Here is a 23,096-nt window from a genome sequence, read left to right as displayed (position 1 = left end):
ATAAATGGCATCTCACTTAGAGATAGGGTTTTTGATTGATTGATTGATTGAAATATTTATTAACAGTTTGCAGAATTTTCAGATTTTACGGGGGCCAGTTTCGAATTGCAGCCGTCCGTAGGTACCCTTTGAGAGCGGTTTTGAAGTCTTAATGACTGTTGGTAGGGCGTTCCACATTTTGGTGGCATAGGAGCGAAAATAATTTAGTCCCTGTTTGTGCCGAATCTGGGTTGTACATGGTTTGTTACACTCCCTCTGTTGTTGTGGGTGTGGACTTAAGGAAGTATTTAGACAGGTACATGGGTATCTTGGTGCAGGTGTATCGAATCTTGTGGACCAGACCCATTGCAAGATGCTGTACTCTGTTGTCGACCCTAAGCCATTCCAGCCTGTCAAAGTGGGCAGGGGTGAGGTGGGTTCGGGGGGTGAGGCCAAGTAGGAGCCTGTTTGTTTTGGGAGGTCTGGAGCCTTGTTTTTAGGGCCTTTGAGGTGCTGTGGTACCAAGAGGTGCATGCATAGTCAAAGAAACCTTGTACGAGGGCTCCTGTTAAGGTCTTCAAGGTGTTTTTGTTGACCAGTGAGGAGATCCTGTCAAGGAATCTTGTTCTTTGATTGACTTTTTTGATTACGTTGGTGGCCATTTTATCACCGGAAAGATTGGCCTCCAGGATGGAACCTAGGTAGGTAATTTCATCTTTTCGTGTGATAATATTGTCACCCACTCTAACCAAGAAGCCATAATCTGCCTTGCTGAGATTACTATTTGATCCGAAGAGAATGGATTCAGTTTTTCCCAGGTGTAAGGATAGTTTGTTATCAGCGAGCCAGGTACAGATTCTACGGAGTTCAGAGCTGAGGGTCTTTTCAACCTGCAGTTTGTTCCTGTCCGAGACCAGCAGTGCTGAGTCATCTGCGAACAGGAACAAGTTGCAGTCACAAGCTGATGTCATGTCGTTTACATATATTAGGAACAGTAAAGGCCCTATAGTATGCTTCAGTGATGCTTGCGGAACTCGACTTCGTCTCGTTCCTGATCTGTCGTGGCAATAATCACGTTAACCCACACCCTCTCATGTAATATTGCTTAAGTCGACGTTTTCAGGTCTCACTCAGACCCACCCAGCTACCTGAGGTGGTAGAGATTTACTTAAACATATTGATAGCCTATCAATTAATTTAAGCCTAGAATCAAACCATCCAGACCAGGATCCTTAAAGCTCACTCCCGACTCCCCGTTGCCATCTGCTGGTAAAACAAGATATCGACAGCGTGGCATATCTTTTCGTGTCTCCACCATCTTCGTTGTAAGGGAGCTCCGTCCGACTCCACAGTGTGTGTACCCCTGTGACTGCTGCAGCCAGCCAGGCAGGCACTGAACACTCAACTACGGGAGAGAGAGTGTCTGTGGTTAGCCTGTTTGGTGCTACTTGTTGTTTAGCCCGTTCATTTCTTTAACAAGCAGCCTTTGTCTAATTAATATGTGTTAATTGGCACCGATAACACATTTCGACAATACCTGGAAGGAGCCGATCGTTTGTTTTGATCCGAAACGGGTTAATTAGCTATAGCTCTATTGCTAACGCGGAAGGGAGGAAGATAGCCCTGCAGTCAGAGCCATCAATGAATAGCTGAACATACGCTACACTGCTACAGCAATCCCCATTTCTGACCTTTTAATAGGCCCTTCCACCCCAGGCAAAGGATGTCTAAACGCCTACGAAACAGCGAGGTTTGCGCTGATTGCAGTGTCCCGGGTAAGATCTGCAACTCCATCCAGCCCTGCAGTTGTTTTCTGTTTAGCCTGACGTTACTGTGCTACTAGCTTGGAGCTACTGGTTAGTTAGCTCGGTTATTGGTTTTTAATATTTAGAGTGTATGTCACTAAATAAAACCGCGCCTTTGGTTACGTTTGTATACTAAAGGATGCATTAACTTGAGGAATTCACCGTGTATCAATAATGCAGACAAGATACTGACATGTCCACTGAATTTGATGTTGGTTGGGACTCAGTACCGTACATAATTTTGTTTTACCGTGTCGCATTGTTTTGACACATTTAGCCTCATCTAAAAACGCACATTGTCTTAAAACACATACTATAAATCAAACCAACAAAGTTTGTGTGGACAGTAGATCAGACCTAAAATGATTTCAACTTGGCTTAATTATGCACAATTTTATAAACACAGTAGGTTTATAAAATTGGACCCTTTCCCGATACAAGACATCAGCAATCAGACAGTAAAGTCGGGAGACATCCCCATAACATTCTGTTAAACTGTTTAACCTTCAAGGTGCATCATTTTCATTAGGTCTCACAAACTGATGTAGCCCCTTTCGGAACCCTTAGCTTTTCTGACCCCTAGGGTCCCTCGTAGCTTATTCCACCCTCTATAGGATGCAGATTTACATACTCTCTGTTCACGGAGACCTGGTCGGTCGCTTGAGTGTTGGTGAGAGGTTTCAAATATGCATACAACAGCTTTAGGAGACCGCAGCAACGTGTGCGAATCGGTGTTAACCACTGTTGCCGTTAAGTTTTTGTTGTTGTTGAAGTTTTGCTTCTGAAATTCTCTCTTCCCCGCCTCCCACGACACAACAGCATAAACATCCTGCATGTACGCGGTCGGCCAATCAGAGGCAGTAGGACGTGCTGCTAGCCAGTCGCCACTCGGGAGGCGGTACAATGGGAAGTCAACACGGAAGAGAGAGGAGAGAGAATTTCAGAGAAGCAAAACAAAAAAAAAGGATTAAAAATACTTAACAGCAACGGCGGTTAACGCCGCTTCGCACACGTTGCGACGGTCTCCTAAAGCATCTTTGAAACATTTCACGTCCAACACTCAAGCGACCGACCAGGTCTCCGTGAACAGAGAGTATGTAAATCTGCATCCTATAGAGGGTGGAATAAGCTACGAGGGACCCTAGGGTAGCGGCATCCAAAATTCAGAAAAGCTAACCGAGGGTTCCGAAAGGGGCTCATGCTGAGTATAAAATAAATGAAACAAGTAGTCTGTGGATTTAAGGACCTTGCTATGTTTGTCTTAGTTGATAATGATCTTGTTATAAAGCAAATTAGGCCTTGTACTAAGGATAGAAAATCTTTGCTTCCTAAAATCAAGTTGGCATACAGTGTATTTCATTCAGGCCAATCATTGATCTCAATTTTGTACTAACGATTGATTAGCAGTTGTCCTAGCCATGATTCATGACTCTCGTATTCATACGAGAGTCATGACGCAACTTCACCCTGGTTTTTGCGAACGCTACATTTACAAAGAATTAAAATATATAAACATTCGCATTTCAAATATAAAGTACTCACAAAGTGTCCCACGGGTGTTAGTTAGTAGCAGCGCCAGCGATTAGAATTTCTGCATCCCGCGTTGTTTAATAAAAAGCATTTTTATCCGAGGTGTTATTTTGCCATTGGCTTTCAACTACGCGCCCCTATCGGTCGGGAGGAGGGTGGCACTCGGTGTGTTCGATATAGGTAGGCTGACCGCCCTGCCAATACAGACTAATAGGCGAGTGCGCTCCCGGTGTGCAACTGTGGATTTCCCAAACGAACCCCGTTTGAAAAAAGTAGCCGGGGAGCTCGGACAAAAATGCTTTTTATTAAACAACGCGGGACGCAGCAATTCTAATCGCTGGCGCTGCTACTAACTAACACCCGTGGGACACTTTGTGAGTACTTTATATTTGAAATCTGAATGTTTATATATACGGAAATCTTGTAAATGCAGCGAGCGCAAAAAACAGGGCAAAGTTACTGCATGACTGTCATGATAATCATCATGGCAGTCATGTTCCAGGGCTACAGTTGTCCTTCCTAGTCCGAGTAGGAAGTCTCTACTACATACATGCAAGTGTAGAAGTCACTCTTTTGCTGGGTCACTCTTTTGACACATGGCTTGTCTCAACTAACTAAGCCTATTTCTTTCTTAATACATTAAGAATGATACAATTAGGTGTTATACAAAAGACATTTCTGCGAAAGCCAAATGATTCATTGTTGTATTGTGTCAAGGACACTTTGCATAAAATCCATTTTTATATAGGAATGACGTGATGTTTTTCAGAGTGCACAGGAAACAAAACAGGATGCGGAGTGAATTGACTGGATGCTATGAATGTAGTGGATTCATACTGTATGTGCCAGTGCTGTTTCCCACCAACTTAAAAAGAATCCCTGCACAATTTAATTGTTTACTAATTTCAAATGATGAGAGCTTTGCTGATTACATTTATTTTCTTGTCTAGATGCAGAAATATTTTTGTGAATGTAAGTAATTTAAGAGAGCTGATTAGAGGCAAGGGAATTGCTGCTAGCAGCTACTGTTGTAACTCCTTTGTCTCTAATAATCTTGGCTCAAAGTCTGAGGAATCTCCACACCAGCTGGCCTGGTATGCCCTTCCATGCCTATTACCAGTTGTTGTGTTCGAATATTTTTAGAGTTTCTGGATGTGGTATTAATTTAAGCAGCACTTGTTAAGGAAGGAGTAAAAGACGCATGTGGTAAGCGTGTCAGCACTCATTTCTCAGTGGAGTGGAAGGGGCAGACAGGACCCTCAGCGCCAGGTGACCCAATCTAACCAGCAGCTGTTCCTCTTTCACCTCAGCTGTCACTATAGGAGGCATAACAAACCTCCCTGTCCCTCATCCAAGAAAGTCAGAACTGCAGACTATTAAGGCTAATTTATGTTCTGGCGCACAGCATTGCCATTTGTAGAAAATGACTGATTTTCAAACTAACCATGACGCAACGTTAAAGAGGAAGCTGTTACAAATTCTTGGTTCCTTCAAAAAACCAAGAACCATAATACAGATTGTCTGTATTTTACACTGTAGCCGATTTCAATGCCTGTCAGCCAAAATCTACACAAGTGGGGTCAAGGAAAGGATTAAAAGCCTGGGACTTCTACACCTACCATTATGTCTACTATTACTACTACTTACTTGCAGTGTAGTTTAGGCTTGCTTTTTGGTCAAGCTTGTATCAGCCTACACTACAGTATATGTGCCGTTAGTGCTTCCTTAAGGCATATTGTGATAATAATAGCCTTAATATTGGTCTAGCCTAAATGTTGCAGTCAGCAGTGTGTGTCTGTGATTGAGGTTGCGTTCACTCACTGTTCAGGTTACATTAGCCTGTATCCGGTTTGCTTTATCTGCAGTGATCTAAGCTGGCTAAGTCTGCTAGATCTAACTAAGGCAGATAGATTATAAGGGTATAATTGAAATCGCTATCCTCTGTATGTTTGTGAGGACGTAGACATTTAATTGTTTATAGCTGAGAAAATATGACTGTGTAATGGTCTTCCGATGCCAACAGTACCAGACTAGAGATTTAAATAATAGTTATGTGAACAGAGAAAAAGAACCCTGTCAAACTCTCAATGAATTCAGAAGCCAAAGGAGGGGGGTGATAACCTGTGATGGAGACAACTGATTTCTGAGTTTAAAGACAAACGATCCACATGTTAATTAAAGCAGAGGTGTGTAGTGTGCTCATGTGCTGCCTGCTTATTATGCACACTACATAAAACATTGTCAATATTAACCCATTATAGGAGGGAAGTCGGGAACCCCTTTTTGTAACCTTACCCTTCTGGACGGGAACCCCTTCTGGGGTTCTCTACAGTGTGTACACTAGGATTAAAACATTTCAAACAATTGATACTGCCATTCTACCGAATTGGTTCAAATTCAGAGTTGGAAATTATGAATTATTGAGCGTAATCAAAATCTAAACGCAATATTCTTTGTAAAATGTATAAAGTTGATTATATTGATTTCAGCATTATTGGTAGTTGACATTACACATACACCTAACCAATCATGATCTTAAAATATTGGTTGATTTTAGACAAAACAACCAGTGTTTCGGTAGTGACTGCACTGTTTCGGTAGTGACCACAGCATTGTCTTTACAATGCGGTGCCATAGTCACTTAACTATTTTGCCAAATATTAACTCATAAGATGCTTTACATTTGCTCAAACTACTACTAAACTACTAGAATTACTAGAATTAAGTACATTAAAAAGCATAAACAAACAATTTTGTCACTACTGAAACAATCATGTCACTATTTTTATTTTTGCTAAATATTAACTCATAAGATGCTTTACATTTGCTCAAGCTCAAGCTTCGGTAGTGACATGAAAACATGGGACAGCCTTTTTTATTTAAAGTTTTTTAATTAAAAAAAATCTACAAAATCTATTGAATTATTGGGGGTATTAAAAATATATATTTAGGAAAGTGACAAATTATTTAAGTACTTTTTTCACGAATTGAATAGACTAATTGTTCTAACCGTTAGAGGTTGGGACAGCCACCTTCCAATAGGAAGTACCATATAAAGGATGTTTTATATATATATATATATATATATATATATATATATATATATATATATATAAAAATATATTATCTCAATTAATGTATTGTGATAAATTAGACCATACTATGACATTACTACAGTGAAAAGTCTGAACACTAAATAGTTTTTTAATAAGTGTTTTTCATTGTGGGACTGCAATTTGAACCAATTCGGTAGAATGGCCCATATAAATATTTGAAGTTTTTCAGAAAACTTAGGTCAGGATTTAGAAGGCATTTTTAGAATCGGTCCAAAATGGGTTAACCAGTGTTAGTGTGCAAAATCTGTAAATGCCTTTGGTGTGTTACTTTCTCTCCCCAGAACCTCGCTGGGCCTCAGTGAACAGGGGTGTTTTGATATGTGACGAGTGCTGTAGTGTTCATCGGAGTCTGGGCAGACACAGCTCCCAAGTCCGTCACCTGACACACACGCCTTGGCCTCCCACACAGCTACAAGTAAGAGCCCCATAATAAATACGTTTTTTTGTTTGAGGGTGTTTTTTGTGTATACAAAGCAAAATACACATTATTTAAAGGCATACTGTGTAACATTTTCAATTTAAATGAGTTCTCATCATCTTGGACTAGTAAACGCCTAAAGAAAAGTTAGGAAACTTAACTTCGTGTCATTATTTCTCCCCTTCAATAATACCCCCCCCAAATTCCCCAATATGCTTCTGTTGGTAATCGCTCTCATTTTGAGCGAACTGCCAGGTGTGTGCGTGGGTCCTAAGTTTGGAAATGGTACCAGGGCTGACACCAATAATGCTGCCACTCTGCATAACGAAACACCAGCTTCCTATTGCACAAGCCTTATCCTGAAGTGACAAAACGTGGCATCTTTCCATGGGCCCAGTGTTGCTGCTTGGAGCATGCATACACAAAGCACAGGAATGGCCTGACACACTGGTGCCCCCTCCCATCATGCTGGGAGGCACCCAGGTGACCCCGGTAGAGTCATGTCGGTTCCTAGGCATGATCCTCTCGGGACCTGAAGTGGGAACTCAACATCATGGCCCTCCTGAAGAAGGCCCAGAAGAGGCTGTACTTCCTCAGGCAGCTGAGGAAGTTCAGACTATCAAGGACCATGATGGCTCAGTTTTACACAGCCATCATTGAGTCCATCCTCACACACTCCATCATCACCTGGTTGGCTGGTTGGTTCCCCGCTGCAGCTGCAAAAGATCTCGCCAATTAAGCTGCAACGGGTGATACGCTCTGCAGAGAGGGTGATTGGCCGTCCTCTGCCCTCCCTCAAGTCCCTGCACGACTCCAGGGCATTGAAGAGAGGGAGAAAGATCATGGCCGACCCCTCCCACCCTGGCCACGGCCTCCTCACCCTGCTCCCCTCTGGGAGACGGTTGCGGCTACCGAAGGCTACAAAAGTCCGCCACAGACTGAGCTTTTTCCCCTCAGCCGCCAGGCTGCTAAATGACTCTGGTTTCCCTCCCACCCCTGCCCCCTAGGGAGTGTCACCGGACATTTTTTGCACTATGTTCCATAAACTCTGCACTTTATATTATTTATACTTCCGGAACGGTGTTGTTTTTGTGTTGTTGTTTTTGTTATATGTGAAAAAAGGAAAAATAAATGTACACACGCAATGTCAAAGCAAATTCTTATGTGTTTTACACAATGGCAAATAAAGGTATCTGAATCTGAATCTGGTAGCCAAAGTGGCAATATTCCGGACGCAGAGTAATTAAAACCAACAACTGCGGAAACGTTCGTTTTCATTACTCGTCCAGAATAGTGCAGCCACCTTATTGTCTCTTGAAGACTTGAAGACTATCTTTAGGAGAATACACAAACTCAACAAAGTTGTAGGACCCATGCTCAGGTGCCAGTCACAAATCTGTGACTGGTGTGTACTGGCAGGTCTCTCAAAATGAGAGCGATTACCAACAGAAGCAGGGATTTTGGCTTATTGTTTGGGGGGCAATATGGAATCCAGGTTGGTACGATCTATTGATGACATCAGGGTACTCCATACATTGGGATTTGTGGTATTTGGAGATCCACTAATCTGACCTACTTCTCACTAGGCGCATGACTCCCGCAGATCCTCTATGGAAGTAGGTTCGGCCTAAATGGGCATGCCTATATGTGCATAGCAGTCGGTTCGGAGGTTCTGGACAAATGGATCTCCATATATGGGCATATCAGTCGGATCAGTGTCTCTGGACAACCGCCTATCCAACCGACCGAGGGCGGACACTGCACTCCCTCGGGTCGTTTGAAGTCGGTCGGTCGGAACGGTCCTCGAGATAGGTCAACTATAGACCCACGGACAGAGATTTCGCACATTTATTGTAGGATTGTCCTTCACAGCCGGCTGTCTAATTCAAATGCGACACATTAATTGTTTCGTCATTCCTATTTCCATCATTCAGATGGTGCAAACGTTATACAGCAATGGTGCAAATTCAATATGGGAGCACTCTCTTTTGGACCCTTCATCTGTGATGAGTGGAAAGCGAAAGGCCAATCCTCAGGACAAAGTGCAGTGAGTCATTATTGTTTGAAAACAATCATGTATCACATAGATTGTCATGCTGAACTGGTGAACAGAAACTGGTTGTTGAACATTTAATGTCAATGTGCCTCTGGCTAATTGCTCACTTCTGCTCTTTCTGTTTCTTCTGTTTTATGTTGCCCCAAAAGTCCAAACAAAACAGAATTTATAAAGGCCAAATATCAAATGTTAGCATTTGTCCATCGCATGCCATGCAGAGAGGAGGACAGCTGCACAGCCAAGGATTTAAGCAAGGTGAGGAGAAAAGGCTTTCTAAATCATTATTTAAGTGGGGTCTGGGGACCCCCAGGGGTCCTTGAGTGGGTTCCAGGTGGTCCCCAGCAAATGTAGTTAGTAAAAATCTGTTTAACCAATTTGACCCTATATACATCGGCTATAAGATCTCTCAATGCGGTGCATTGTGAACTTGTATAGCCGCTATTTTCAAAACATCTTGAAAGATTTTGGAATATCTTTCAAACATTGGAACTACAGAAATCTTGTATCTTGTTGACATGAACCACTGCTTTGAAGGTCATTTGCACACCGGGGGCGTGAGGAATATACAAAATGTCAGATAATATTTCGCATGAAACTATTCATATAGGACAGTGATGCCTCATTCAAACGGTTTATTGCTTTGATTCATAGTGAAAAATCTAGTTCATTCAGAAAAAAACATTAATAAAAAATAATAACTGCACATTGCACACAAGTAGGCCATGTATGGCCTACTTGTGCACAAGCAGAGCTCGCCATGAGGTGCGCTCACCACTGCTGGTACAACTGCTGCCTTGAGTCCTAAAGCTCTGCTGCTGTCTGGGTACGACTGCTGCTCTGAGTCCCTATAGAGCTCTCCGTCTGGGTACGACTGCTGCTCTGAGTCCTAGAGCTCTAGATCCTAAATCCTTTATACCCGTTATTGACCTTATGCCAACCTTGAAACGTACCTTAGTTACGCCACCAAGAATGGTGTCCCTTAGTGGCTGTTGGAGGACATCGACATACATACATACGTACGTGCGTGCGTGCGTGCGTACATGCATACATACATGCATACCCACTCGATCGTAGTACTTGCATGCTTTGCTTGCGCAAGTAATAATAATCATGCTCCCGGTGTGTAAGGACCTTGTGAACAGCTTTGTTTCAAAAATGCAAACTCCTATGCCCAGCTTTCCGGGTTTGTGTAAACACAAACATTAAAGACAAAAGTGAAGACGGAAAAAGTGAGGATGGAATTGTGATTGGCCAGAATGAGTTGATGTATGATGATAAAAGTGCCTCTCACTTCACACGGATGTGATTTTCTTTTCTCTCTAAGCAACTACACTCAAGTGTACGGACTGGGAATCTCGAGACATGCTTGAGGCTGCTATCACTTGGAGCTCAAGCTAATTTCTTTCACCCAGTAAGGCTCACTCACTACTTAACCTTTTATTGATGGACATGTACACAATCTACATTTTCGTATTTTAAAATGGCTCCTCTGAAGATTTCTTCTTCTTTTTCCTCAAGGAAAAAGGGAACACCCCCCTGCATGTGGCTGCAAAGGCAGGTCAGGTATCTCAAGCTGAGCTACTCACAGTTTATGGTGCAGACCCAGGAGCCCCGGACAGCAGCGGCAAAACTCCTATTGACTATGCAAGGTTAATAAGTGACTTTTCCACCCCCAAGTGAAATAATTAAAACATGAGATTGTACACGCCTGTAATGGAAGTAATAACTTATTGATATTGTGTATTCTTTTTAGGCAAGCAGGACACCATGACCTGGCAGATAGGTTGGTTGAGATCCAGTATGAGCTCACTGACCGGCTGGCATTTTATCTCTGTGGAAGAAAGCCAGGTAAGCACTGAGCAGACAATTGTCAGACAGATTTAGCAAATAATTATATGTATTTTTATCTGTGCCAGAAAGACACTTATGAGAAATGTGACTTACCTGTCAACATTTCAAGGTGAAGCCCAAACATTGCAGGACGGTTAAAGAAACAAACTCATCTTTTCATCTGCACAAAAGCTTTACAGACACTTGGTTCATGCTACTTTTATTACATTTACTAGACATTGTTTAACATTGTGTAAACAGTTGATTACTTGTCATAATCATGTCTAAACAAGCAGCATGGTGTGTAGTCATCCATCGCATCATTGTTTGTTTCAGATCATAAAACTGGCCAGCACTTCATTGTTCCACAAATGGCTGACAGGTAAGAATATGAGTAGCCACAGTCAACTGATCGCCTTTAAACTTTAAAGTTGAGAACTTGATTTTAACTTGAATCAACCCTTCAAAACTGTGGAGTGGCTTTGTTGCAGTTGTTGATGGTTGTATTCTCGCTCTGGGACCTGTTCTGACATGCTTGTGGCCTAGCGTAGCATCCATTATCTGGTTGTGAGGAGCGAGACTAGAATAGCTCACATACACCACACAACTGTTAATTGTTGTAAATGGTTGAACTGTAATGTCAGTCCACTCTCAGCATCTCATTATTCTTGAGTCACAGCATTGTATTGCAGTACAGTACTGTACACAGTAGCATTGTTCTTTTAGAATAAAAGATTTCTTCTTCTTTATTGCTCCCTAAATGGATAAGGAATATGTAAGTATTGTGGAGCAAATAGTCAATGTTTTTCAGTGTTTTGTTTTGCTGAAGCATATAGGTTTTTATTATTGTTTTCTTTTTCTTTAGCAGTTTGGATTTATCAGAACTGGCAAAGGCTGCGAAGAAGAAATTGCAATCTGTAAGTGTTGCAGTATTTAAATTAATCATCAGTTATACACACATTTCATGACTGGCTCCTCTACATGAGACTGACCCACTCCTGACTGTCTGTTCTTCATTATTTGTAACGTAGCTCAGTAATCATTTATTTGAGGAGTTGGCCATGGATGTGTATGACGAGGTGGACAGAAGGGAGACTGATGCAGGTAAGACCCCCCCCCCAAACACACACACACACACACACACACACACACACACACACACACACACACACACACACACACACACACACACACACACACGCACACACACACGCACACACTGGTATTTAGACATTTGACCCCTGGTATCCCTATTCTGGGCATGGCATAATAGGTGAACAATTTTGCCAAAATAGGGGAACATTCACAGTAAATGTCAGATCTACTACAATGTCACAGCGGATTGCATTGCGACACGTTGTGTTTGAGATTGGCTGTTTTCAGTGAAGAGATTTGGTGTAGACTAGAGGGAAAAGATGGGACTAAGTATAGCTCCAAGGTGGACACTGATCAACAAAGCTACCAAAATCGATTGCATATTGCAGATATTATGACCTGAATGCTCCCCTCTTGTGTGTAGTATGGTTAGCTACACAGAACCACAGCACCCTAGTGACAGAGACGACTGTGGTCCCTTTCCTTCCTGTGAACCCAGAATATTCATCAACACGAAACCAGGTAAATTGACCTCACACAGCCATTACTTACTGACTGCATCTCAGTTCAGTTAAACTGTAAAACCATTCATTGTGCTTTGTGTTGAGAAAATGCAGTGCTCTTATTTTGTTTCTCATTTATCGCAAGTTCAGTTTACACATTCACCTTGAAGTTTACAGTATGATTTGAAGTAACGTTTTTTCTTTAATTTAGGGACGGCAGAAACTCGCAAGATTCAATGCACATGAATTTGCAACTCTTGTTATTGACATTTTAAGTGACGCTAAACGGAGACAGCAAGGGAATTCAGTTGCTAGCCCCAAAGGTCAGAGTAATATTGATTTTTCATTCAAAGTTTGACTTGACTAGTGTGACTTGTTACTGGTATAATGATACCAATGACTTATTTTTGCTTCTCCTTGATTCCAGATAATGTTGACCTTATCCTGAGGAATGTGGGTATGAGACATGGAAGTGAAAGCCAGGACAACGACCAGCCTGATTATGATAGTGTGGCCTCTGATGAGGATACAGATCAAGAACAACCTTCAAGCAAAGGAGATAGGACCAAGGTAGTTGACAAAATCCAAACAAAATAAGACAAAATAAGAACTACCGGTACTCATTTCAAAAGGACGTTCATAATAAACAATAACTCTGTTATTACCGTTCTAATGTCGGATGTCTCTACTGTCTCCCACAAATCCTTCCCAACAGAGCCTTGACTCGGACCTATCAGACGGACCTGTCACTGTGCAGGACTTCATGGATGTGAAAAATGCACTTACGGCCTCAGAAGTCAAGATCCAGCAGCTTATGAAAGTCAACAGCAACCTGAGCGATGAGTTGAGGCTGATGCAGAAAAAGGTATCCACAGAACTGCACCAATAAGATAACTAACACCAATGGCCGGAACTGAGGGAGGGACACAGCGGTCAGCAGAGCTCGTCTCCTGTCCAATGTGATCTCCCTCTGGCGGGGAAAGCACAGCCTGTGGGTTGTAATGAGGGCGTGGCCACCTGACTGGGAATGCTCTGCTCCAGGGCCAGGCTGCTGTCACACCCTGTCCACCTGTTTCGGCCAGCATGTTACATCTCAAAGTTTGAATGGTGGCTGGAGCATCCTGTTTTGTTTTTGTTTTTTAATTTGCCAAGAAGAAATGCATTCGTACTAGTACAATTCAGATTGGGGAAACATTTCAATACCCTGTTTTATACAGGAAATGTTTACAGTATAAGCTGTGCTATCTCATGGTACTAACAAGCATGTTTGAATAATTAGCATGAAATAACGTAGTGTGTATATTAACTAATACAACTCGTTCAATTATAGTTCAGCGATGCGTGTCTAAGGAGAGTGTCGGTTCTTCTTGAGGTTCTGAGATAAGTCTTTTCTGCACATGATTGTGTTTGGGTCATTCTTTGGGGTGCTTTCATTTAAAGAGGTCATGTTGCTCTACTGTGTTTGAAAACATAGCCTTCACAAGTTCACAGCTGAGTATACAATACATTTTGTCATTTAATTACATTATTTTGTAATGTTCTTCTGGAATGGATTATGTGAAACTCCAAAGACCTCAAATGACAATTTATTCTGATCGAGATGTTGTCATTTGCTCATGTGATCAGCACTTTAAAGTCAAATTATTTTGTTTATATAAGGGTTCCAGTCAATGATGTTAGATTTATATTATTTTTTTATGGTCATAAAAGGGCTTGAATTTATACTGGATTTGGGAATAAGATGATATATGGTCTCTAATACTCAAGTGGTTGAATATGAAAGGTCTTGCCAGCACTCTCTTGTAGACATCCAGTATGTGATTTAGCTGTGTGGTTTGGCATTGTCTCATAGACCTCACCAAGCTCTTGAAATCAAAAACAATGGTGGTTGGAACAAATTAAGCACTCCAAACTAGACCACTGACTATTGTTATGACAATCAGAAAGTGATTCAAAAGTATCAATTCAAATCACCCCTGGATTTATTTTGATTTTTACTTAAACAGGATTCTTTTGCACAATTGGCCTTCCGGGACAGCCATGCAATGTGTCAAACCAAGACCAAAATGACATATTTTCATTTATTTTCCCCTTGAAAATACATCATTTTTGCTGAGCATTATTATTGCACAGCATCTCTTTTTTGCTAAAGCATATATTAACCTAGGTTTAATTTAGGTTAAACTTAGGTGGTCGCCACATTATTTCTCTACAACAATCTGTCACTCAATCATGGCATAGGTTTGTGACTAAAACATATTAGTAGTTTGCGTATTTTACCTGCCCGACCGACTGTGGCAAATTAGAACACTTTTTCTTCATCTGTGCTATTGTATGGCTATCAAAAATATATCCTGATATGATCAAATTTCATATCATCATTCATCACGGCTCTTGATCGCTTGATGACTCTAATCTAATGTACCCATCTTTCATGCACATCTTTGGTAGCTAGATTGCAGCTCTTTGCTTGCCTGTGCTACAAACTTTTGCTTGCTTACCCCTTGCTTCACATCTTAGAAGAGAATATCTACACTAAAATCATATTTGCCTGTTATGTTTTGAACAGTGGATATTTGTGAACATGAACATCTGCCCTGGATCTGAAAATTCTTTGATAGTTTCATCAAGAAACTATGGAGGTGAAGATGACAGTGATAGTATGGGTGCATTTATTTTAATCTGGCAGTGCTAATGGGTCACATCTTCATGTGGTAAAATCAAGATCGCTTTATTAAGATATGGCATTAATGGAAGTTTGACAGCCAAGTCATGGAAATCATTTAACGCATGTCCTAAGCCGAAAGTGCAAATTATGGTCAATATTAACTTGGCTAAGACACCATACTACTTTGAGAGTTGCTAATGTTCACATATCAATTGACAAAATACTTCCAGAATTCATGTTATTCATATGATTCTAATCGTACCAAGTTACCACTTTTGCGTGATTGTCTTGTATGCTGACAGTTATTTGACTGTCGGATGTTAATGTGACTATTTAGAGACAATTTGGGCAAATGCTATAAAGATAGAATGGAACAGTGTAGGTAAAAAGCTTGCTTTGCTGACAGCACCTCTTAGTGTATTGCTGACCCCTCTCTTCCAGCTGCAATCTCTGCAAAGCGAGAACACCTCTCTCAGGCGGCAGGTCACAACCAATATCTATCAGGTCCCCAGCGGTTCAGACTACCCTGATCCCTCCAGCCCCTCATCCCTGAAACGGCGGCAGTCTGCACGGGCCAGCCGGACCATGTCTATGTATGAGACTGGCTCAGGTCTGAAGGCCTATGTCCCCAAGGGGGAAACTCCCTACCCGGAGGAGGGTATCCCCACCCTACAACCTTTCCCACCTCATGTAAGTAAGACCTGCACCCTGCCTTCCTTTGCCATTTGCTCTTCTCCATTTCCAAGCCTTTCCTCACATCTATCCAATCTGTCTGCGAACGGTCTTCCCCCCCCCCCCCCCCCTACCCCCATCCCATTCTTTTACATTCATAGTAATTTGCCATCGGGTATTCGTCTTCTCAGCCACTGTGATCAGAAAGCGCAATGCGATGAGCAAACAACACACAGCTAGTCTCATTCCATGATGTCCACTGCTTGGACTCTCATGGGACCAATTCTCTTTAAATCTGGTGTTAAATGGGGTACTGTTTGTTTATGAGAATAATCAGGGTTAGCTTTTAAAGAGCTGCTGTGCTGAGCTTGAATTAATTCTATACTTGATTTGTACTGTATCATGTCATTCAGCATTAAACATACATGCAAATGTGCTGTGTTTTTGTACTAAACGACAAACTAACAAGGTCGGTCATTCTCTCTATACATTAGAATCAAAGGAACCTATGCATGGGTACTACTGGAGCATAATAACTTTTAGCTTGTGCTACATTTGAGTCTTTGAAATGTTGAATTCATCAACGAATGATGTATTTTCTAACATTTTACCCATGCCATGAGCATAAAATATATATGCTTGACTGCTTGTAGTGAAAGACAATTGTAAATAATTCCCCTGCTTTCAATATGCCGTTATGCTGTTTGAGCTTGCATGAGTAGCACTATAGAACCCTGGATTTTATTTGTTTATTGTGAAAATATATTATATTATTTACAGTTTACAGTGTGCCCAGTAGAGGCATGGCAAGGTGTACGGATTTACCCAAGGCTACTTGTGTCACATACTGTTTGTGTCACAATGTTTGTCGTCATTTTTACTTTCTCTCCTTAAAATGTGATTTGAACCCTGTCTTTAGACGGAAAGGGGCGTTTTTGTGACCACCTCTTCATCCCTCCCCTCATTTCCATCCACCCTGTCTTGGTCGAAGGACGAAAGTGCTCAAAAGGTTAAGTACCTATTCACTTGGTCCCAGCCTGGTGGGATGCAACGAATCCACTGAGAGACCCTTGCCATTTGTTCCATTTCCACTCCCTTCCATGCTACTCCTTACCTGCATGAAACAAACCCTCTCCTCCATGGGCTGCATTCACCCCCTGATGCATACTTCCATCATCAACTTTGTGACCGCCAGAGAAAGAGAATTGTGTTTTTTGCAAATGCAACAGCTCTACCCAAGCAATGACATCTGGGTAGGCGAGTGCACTTGTGGTGTGGTGTGGCAATGTTAATTCTTATTTTTTTATTCATAAGAAGCCTGTGTAATGGCTAGTATAATTACATTATACTGTTGCCAACACTAAGTCCAACCCCTGCCACTGAAAAAGAAAGACAACCAAATTTATATTTTAGAATAATTTGAATGAAATGTCTGTATGCAAGTAGTGTCTGTCAATATATCAAATTCTTGAGCCCACATCACTTGCACTCACTAAGAGAAGTCCTTTCCCCATCTCTAACCAGAACTTGGTCATCTTGCACAGCAAGCTTCAGCCTGAGCCAGCATGCTCTCACCTTCCCTAGTAACACCCAGTCCATGTGTTCATCTCGGGTGCTCACAGTCTAAACAGATTGGTTATTAGATGTATAGATCCAGAGGAAAGACATACAAAATGTGTACGTGTCAATGTAATCGTTACAATCGTGTGTTGTCCGAGAGAGACAAGGGTGTGCATGCAGCCGTACATCTTTTACTACAAACAGGAGGAGGATTTTATTTGAGCGCTTTAGGACTTGTATTGAAATGGTATGTATATATGTGGTTTAAGTGCATTTCTTGTTTGTCTCAGCTTCCTCTTTGGATATGCAATCTTGAGTCTTCAGTATGTGTATCTGCTCAGAACTCTCAAATCACTGCCTAATCTAACATCACTGTGAGCGTGATCCCACTTGAGGATCAATGGTTGCTATTTTGTGCAGTACATGCAAATTATGTGTTGATTTGTTGTTCCGCGATTAGTCCTGAATTCATCCGAGTCGTGACTTGCGCCTCAATTTATGACCACCACAACTCTACTTTAATCAATTTTGGATTACAGTAGGGGAAAAGTGACGTGTCACGATTCTGATACAATTTTGACTAGTGTGTGTTTGTAGATGTGTTCCTAAATAATGCTGGCTTCATTAATCCTGGCACGAGGTCCATAGATCCTGTATTAACCCATTCTGAACGGGCACCCATTTTGGTGTCAGCATCATGTTATGCTTTAGCTATTGAAAAATAGCAGATCTACAAGCTCATATCGCGCCACCGAGTGGCGCGATACGAGCTTGTAGGTCTGCTATTTTTTGAAAAATCGAAGAACGACTGACATTTTTAGAATCTGATCTCAGGTCAGAATGGGTTCATCAGACCAGTGTGTGTCCGGCGGAAACCTCGTATGAATCTGATCTCAGGTCAGAATGGGTTAAAATTGGCTAAAGAGAGGCAGACCATGGCCACGTCACTGTGACATAACCATAAACAAACCCGATACGCCCATATGCTGTATATGCAGGACCATAGCCACATCACTCTGACTCAGACATAGCCATAGGCAAACATGATACACCCATATATGGCCACTACTGTTGGAGCAGCCATAAACTACAGGTTCATCCCGATGTTCTGGGCATCTTTGTAATGTTAGTGTTAGTAAAAAGCAGGTAAAAGAGTTAACGTTTGAGGCAGACTAACATCAGTCACTTTTCCATTCACTGTATTAGAAGCTTGGTGCGGGGAAACCGCACATGTGTCGTCTCCGCCTACATTAACCCATTCTGACCGGGCATTTTGGTGTCAGCATCATGTTATGCTTTAGCTATTTAAAAATAGCAGATCTACAAGCTCATATCGCGCCACCGAGTGGCGCGATACGAGCTTGTAGGTCTGCTATTTTTGAAAAATCGAAGAGCGACTGACATTTTTAGAATCTGATCTCAGGTCAGAATGGGTTCATCAGGACCAGTGTGTGTCCGGCGGAAACCTCGTATGAATCTGATCTCAGGTCAGAATGGGTTAAATACGTAGGCCATGAGACCCGTTACGGAATCGGTCTATAGTCCGGACCACAGCCACGTCGCTATGACTCCGACACGATCATAAACAAACCCGATAGTACGCCCGCCCCATATAGCATGTCACTATGACTAAGACATAACCATAAAAAGTGAGGAGAGGTGTACAAACTATTGAACCCTGGATATTGTCTTCACTAACACTAATTACGTTTTAAAAGCTGCTAGCAGATTCTTTATTCTTGCTTCATCGCTTTATTGCTTGTTTCATGCAAAGTTGTTGAATGGCAAATTTGTCATTGTCATACTCTTTATTGTCGGCAATACCATAAACGCAAGGTGTCACACTGAAAGTCTGCATTTCTTCTCTGAAATTAACACTTTGCATTGAAATTATGATTCCAGCAACGCTGCTTTCTTCTAAACATCGTCAGTGGCACTGGATATTTGCAGCAGGCACATTTTATCATTCTCTCTCTCCTCTGTTGGTTCTAGGCTTCAAAGTTTGAGAAGCAGGGCAGTATGCCAGACAGTGACTATGACAATGCATTCAATGATTCTGAGATGGATGATTCGGGGTAAGATTGTTTTTCATTTGAAAAAAACATAAGTTATTGGTTCATTTTCATTTTTTCTTTAGACTGAGATTGGTAGAGGGTACAAATCATTTCCATTTATATGGCAGTCTATGTAGGAGAGGGAGGCTAAGAAGCTGTGGCTGGCTGGGAGAGGGCAGCTCCATCCCTGAGCTGGATGATCTGGAGCAAGAGTCGGACCCCACACTTCCCAGCACAGAGGATGTCATCCGCAAGACAGAGCAAATCACCAAGAACATTCAAGAGCTTCTGCGTGCCGCTCAGGAGAACAAGCATGACAGGTCAGAATCTAGAAACAATGTTCCATATTTCGACTCACTCAAGATATTTGTAGTTTCACTTTCACTCATTTTGTCCCATACTTACTTCCCCATTGGCATTTTTTTCTTTTCGTTGTTCTGTTGAGTAGTTTCATTTCCTACCATTTCCCCTTTTTCCTGTTGTCTCTTTTTGTTACTCTTCTCCCTCATTCCACTTCCACTTCCTCTGCTTCTGGTTTTCTATTACTTTGCTGTGGTGGCCCCTCCCCCTCCCCCTGGTGAGCAGAAGATGCGAGCGCGAGGGTGTGCGTCGGCTCAGGCACAGTCTGGGATGTTTCAGCACCCTGGTGCCTTGGGCTGAGAAGGCCCCCACTCCCTTCCAGCCTCTCAGTCTCCGGCCCCCTGACCCTGCCTCCTGGTACTCTGGCCTCTGTCCCTGCCTCCCAGGCACAGTTTTGTTTTCTCTCACCTATTGGTTTTCTGTCCTGCCTGTCTATTGTTCTACCTCACCTACTGACTGACTGTTTTTTTTTCTGAATTGCACAGCCAAATACTTACCCGGGGAATATTGTGAAGATACAAAAGTGCCTAAAAAAGGGTTCTGTTTCATGCTTACTTTCAATAATGATTATTATATTATCATCATCAGACATCTAAATTATGAAGCACCAACTTGAGATGAGTTTCAACCCGTCAGTGAAGCCCATCAAAAGACAAAAATACAGAGATTAATGGAATTATGACATTATCTCTGGCTCTAGTCAGAAATCAAGGGGTGAGATTTAGCCCCTGTGCCTGTGGTCGTTTGTCTATCCGGGATATGCTCCCAAACAGCTTGACCAATACGCCCCACATTTCTAGTGCACGCTAGAAATGTTGCCACATTTGAAATGTTTTTAAATATTTTACTTTCAGGCTGACACCCTGCCCAATTATGGAGTCAATAGGTACATCATAGAGATGACAGCCTGGCACAGTATGCTTTCCACTGAGTGTATGGAACTCTCTAGTTATTGTCCTGGCTAATTCGACTATAGCTTTATGTACATGTAAATCCATGTGGCTTTCATTTGGTCGATTTTGCCTTTCTTTGCATAGCCTACACAGTTATTGTCATATAATGTGCTGCACTTTGAATACCACTGTTAAATTGATATTGTTTGCTAACAATAAATAGACTGTTGACCTATTACCATGATGTAGCCCCTCACTGGTAATCTGGAACTCTTATTGCATGGATTGCTGTGAGCTGTAATTAGTGCTGCATTTTGCGATTGATTACATTACATATTCTTGGCTTGTTTAAAACAACTCATCTCACAGTGTGAACATACAGTTTCTGTTTTATCTCTTAAGTTAGATTTCATATCTGTGATCTATGTCAATTTCATGGACATTTTTCTTTTCCCCACAGCTTTATACCATGCTCAGAAAGAATATATGTGGCTGTAACAGAGATGGCTGCCCTCTTTCCCAAGGTAAAAAACAAAAAGGAAAGGATGCTGTTTTAATTAATTCAAGTGTAGGTTTCTATTATACTGCTTTAAATGGTACCAGTGTTTCGTGCAGGAAAAGGCCTTGGCATGGTGCTGGGCGCGGGGGGGGGGGGGGGGCTTTTCTTTGGCCGCGCGTCGAACATTTTGATGAATTAATTAATTAATTTGATTAATAAATTAAGATTAATTTGGATTATTGCTCTTGTATTGCTATTGGAGACACTGGGGAGGCACTGGGGGGACACTGGGGAGGCACTGCAGGGGCACTGGGGAGACACTGGGGGGGGGCACTAGGGGGGCACTGGGGAGACATGGTGGGCACTGGGGAGACACTGGGGGGACACTGGGCAGGCACTGGGGAGGCACTGGGGAGACATGGGGAGGCACTAGGGGGACACTGGGGGGACACTGGGGAGGCACTGGGGGGACACTAGGGGGGCACTGGGGAGGCACTGGGGGGACACTGGGGAGACACTGGGGAGACTGGGGAGGCACTGGGCAGACACTAGGGAGGCACTGGGGAGAAACTGCAGCCACTGGGGAGACATTGGGGAGGCACTCAGGGGGACACTGGGCAGACACTGGGGAGGCACTTGGCGGAAACTGGGCAGGCACTGGGGAGGTACTGGACATTTCATATCACACACACTATGATTCACTATCCCCCTCAAAAAGAAAGCATGGCGCAGCGCCATGCCAACAACATTGTGCAGGAAACCCTGGGTACTATATCAACCATCTTGTCTTTCACACAGGTGTTAATTAGGATAAAATTCTGTATTCCCATTCATTTATATAATGTATTTCAGACAGTATATTTGTCAGACATTTGAGAAGGAATCGCAGGAGGCTTTCAGCTTTAGGTCTGCATTAGTTTCAGAGGTTTCAACACTTTTAGGCACAATGCATGTTATCCAAATGTATTTAACCACTTGAGCCCTATTTCTATACTTTGCCATAGAATGTGACACAGGTCATGAACTGTATTCAAATGTTTGACTTTGTGATTAGAAGCCTCGCTCGGAGACGGTGAGGGGCTCCCTACGCTTGTTGACCTCCAGTGCCTACCGACTTCAGACTGAATGCAGGAAGGCGGTGCCCTCAGAGGGAAGTCCAGTGCCAGACATGCAGCTTGTCACTCAGCAGGTCATCCAGTGTGCTTATGACATAGCAAAGGCAGCCAAGCAGCTTGTGACCATAACCACAAAAGAGAACAACTGTTAATAGTCATCAGTGAATAGCACTTAAATGTTTCAGGCCAATAACATCTCAGTTTTGTTCTTTTATTTTTTTATCAGTATTTGTGGTATATGCATGCGTTTTTTAATTTAAAGATGTTGCACACACACTACACATGATGTGTATGTTTTATCAACATTTAAAGCCAACTATGGACAAACAATGTAATGTAGTATTGGGGGGGAAAAGTCAGCTCATTAACAATGCTAGGTTTGAAGTACGGTTTGAGCACAATTCATATTGAGCTTGAGTATCACGTTTACAGCCTTTTTTTTTTAAATATATATATATAATTGAGGAATCATGTAAAGATAGCAGTGACTGGTGTACCTGGGAAATAGAATGGGCTTCTGCTTACTCTTATCAGTCATGCTCAATCAGTTCATAATGTAAATACTGCATCTCTAATAAGTAAATACTAAAGTTACTAAACCTTAATGCTTTGTGAGAAAAGCCTAATTTATACTTTGTTGCACAGCTGAGTATAAATTAGGCTACAGTGTACAGTATTCAATGTTCTTTGTTCAGAGTCCAAAGCTAGACATGGAAGCTAGCAAAAGCCATAAGAATTTGTCCATTTGTCATGAATTTCTAGTGCTTAAATTCTTGGAGCTAAAGAATCTTCTCAATTTATTGCACTGTATAAGCATTAGCATTGTGTATTTTGTGTACAAATCCTCAAAATTGTTTGACCTTTTAATATACTTCCATAAGTTCCATTAACTATTAAATTGTCATCCTACAATGCTGATGTGAGTTCCATTAAAATATATTTA

General features: G+C 42.0%; 1 protein-coding gene across 12 annotated transcripts; it reads left to right on the top strand.

The window, feature by feature from the left end:
• The first annotated feature begins 1,348 nt into the window (after nucleotides 1–1,348).
• On the top strand, nucleotides 1,349–22,983 carry git2a (G protein-coupled receptor kinase interacting ArfGAP 2a). 12 transcript variants are annotated; one of them, XM_083784436.1, is made up of 21 exons: nucleotides 1,349–1,754; nucleotides 6,712–6,845; nucleotides 8,783–8,895; nucleotides 9,054–9,159; nucleotides 10,229–10,315; nucleotides 10,423–10,553; nucleotides 10,658–10,752; nucleotides 11,071–11,116; nucleotides 11,603–11,651; nucleotides 11,766–11,838; nucleotides 12,254–12,351; nucleotides 12,544–12,655; nucleotides 12,760–12,902; nucleotides 13,048–13,197; nucleotides 15,442–15,690; nucleotides 16,592–16,681; nucleotides 19,225–19,307; nucleotides 19,415–19,606; nucleotides 19,872–20,003; nucleotides 21,000–21,063; nucleotides 22,093–22,983. In XM_083784436.1, the coding sequence occupies exons 1-21, from the start codon at nucleotides 1,703–1,705 to the stop codon at nucleotides 22,303–22,305; spliced, it is 2,412 nt and encodes an 803-aa protein (XP_083640562.1). In that variant the 5' UTR covers nucleotides 1,349–1,702; the 3' UTR covers nucleotides 22,306–22,983. The 12 variants fall into 12 exon arrangements, with proteins under 12 accessions (XP_083640562.1, XP_083640561.1, XP_083640557.1 ...); XM_083784435.1 differs by having other exon boundaries at nucleotides 11,600–11,651; nucleotides 22,096–22,983; XM_083784431.1 differs by having other exon boundaries at nucleotides 11,600–11,651.
• Nucleotides 22,984–23,096: the final 113 nt, after the last annotated feature.

This window comes from Protomyctophum parallelum, assembly GCF_964188405.1.
Source record: "Protomyctophum parallelum genome assembly, chromosome: 15".
NCBI lineage: Eukaryota > Metazoa > Chordata > Actinopteri > Myctophiformes > Myctophidae > Protomyctophum > Protomyctophum parallelum.
Note: the sequence above shows the minus strand (reverse complement) of the source record. Positions and strands in the feature narration are given on the sequence as shown.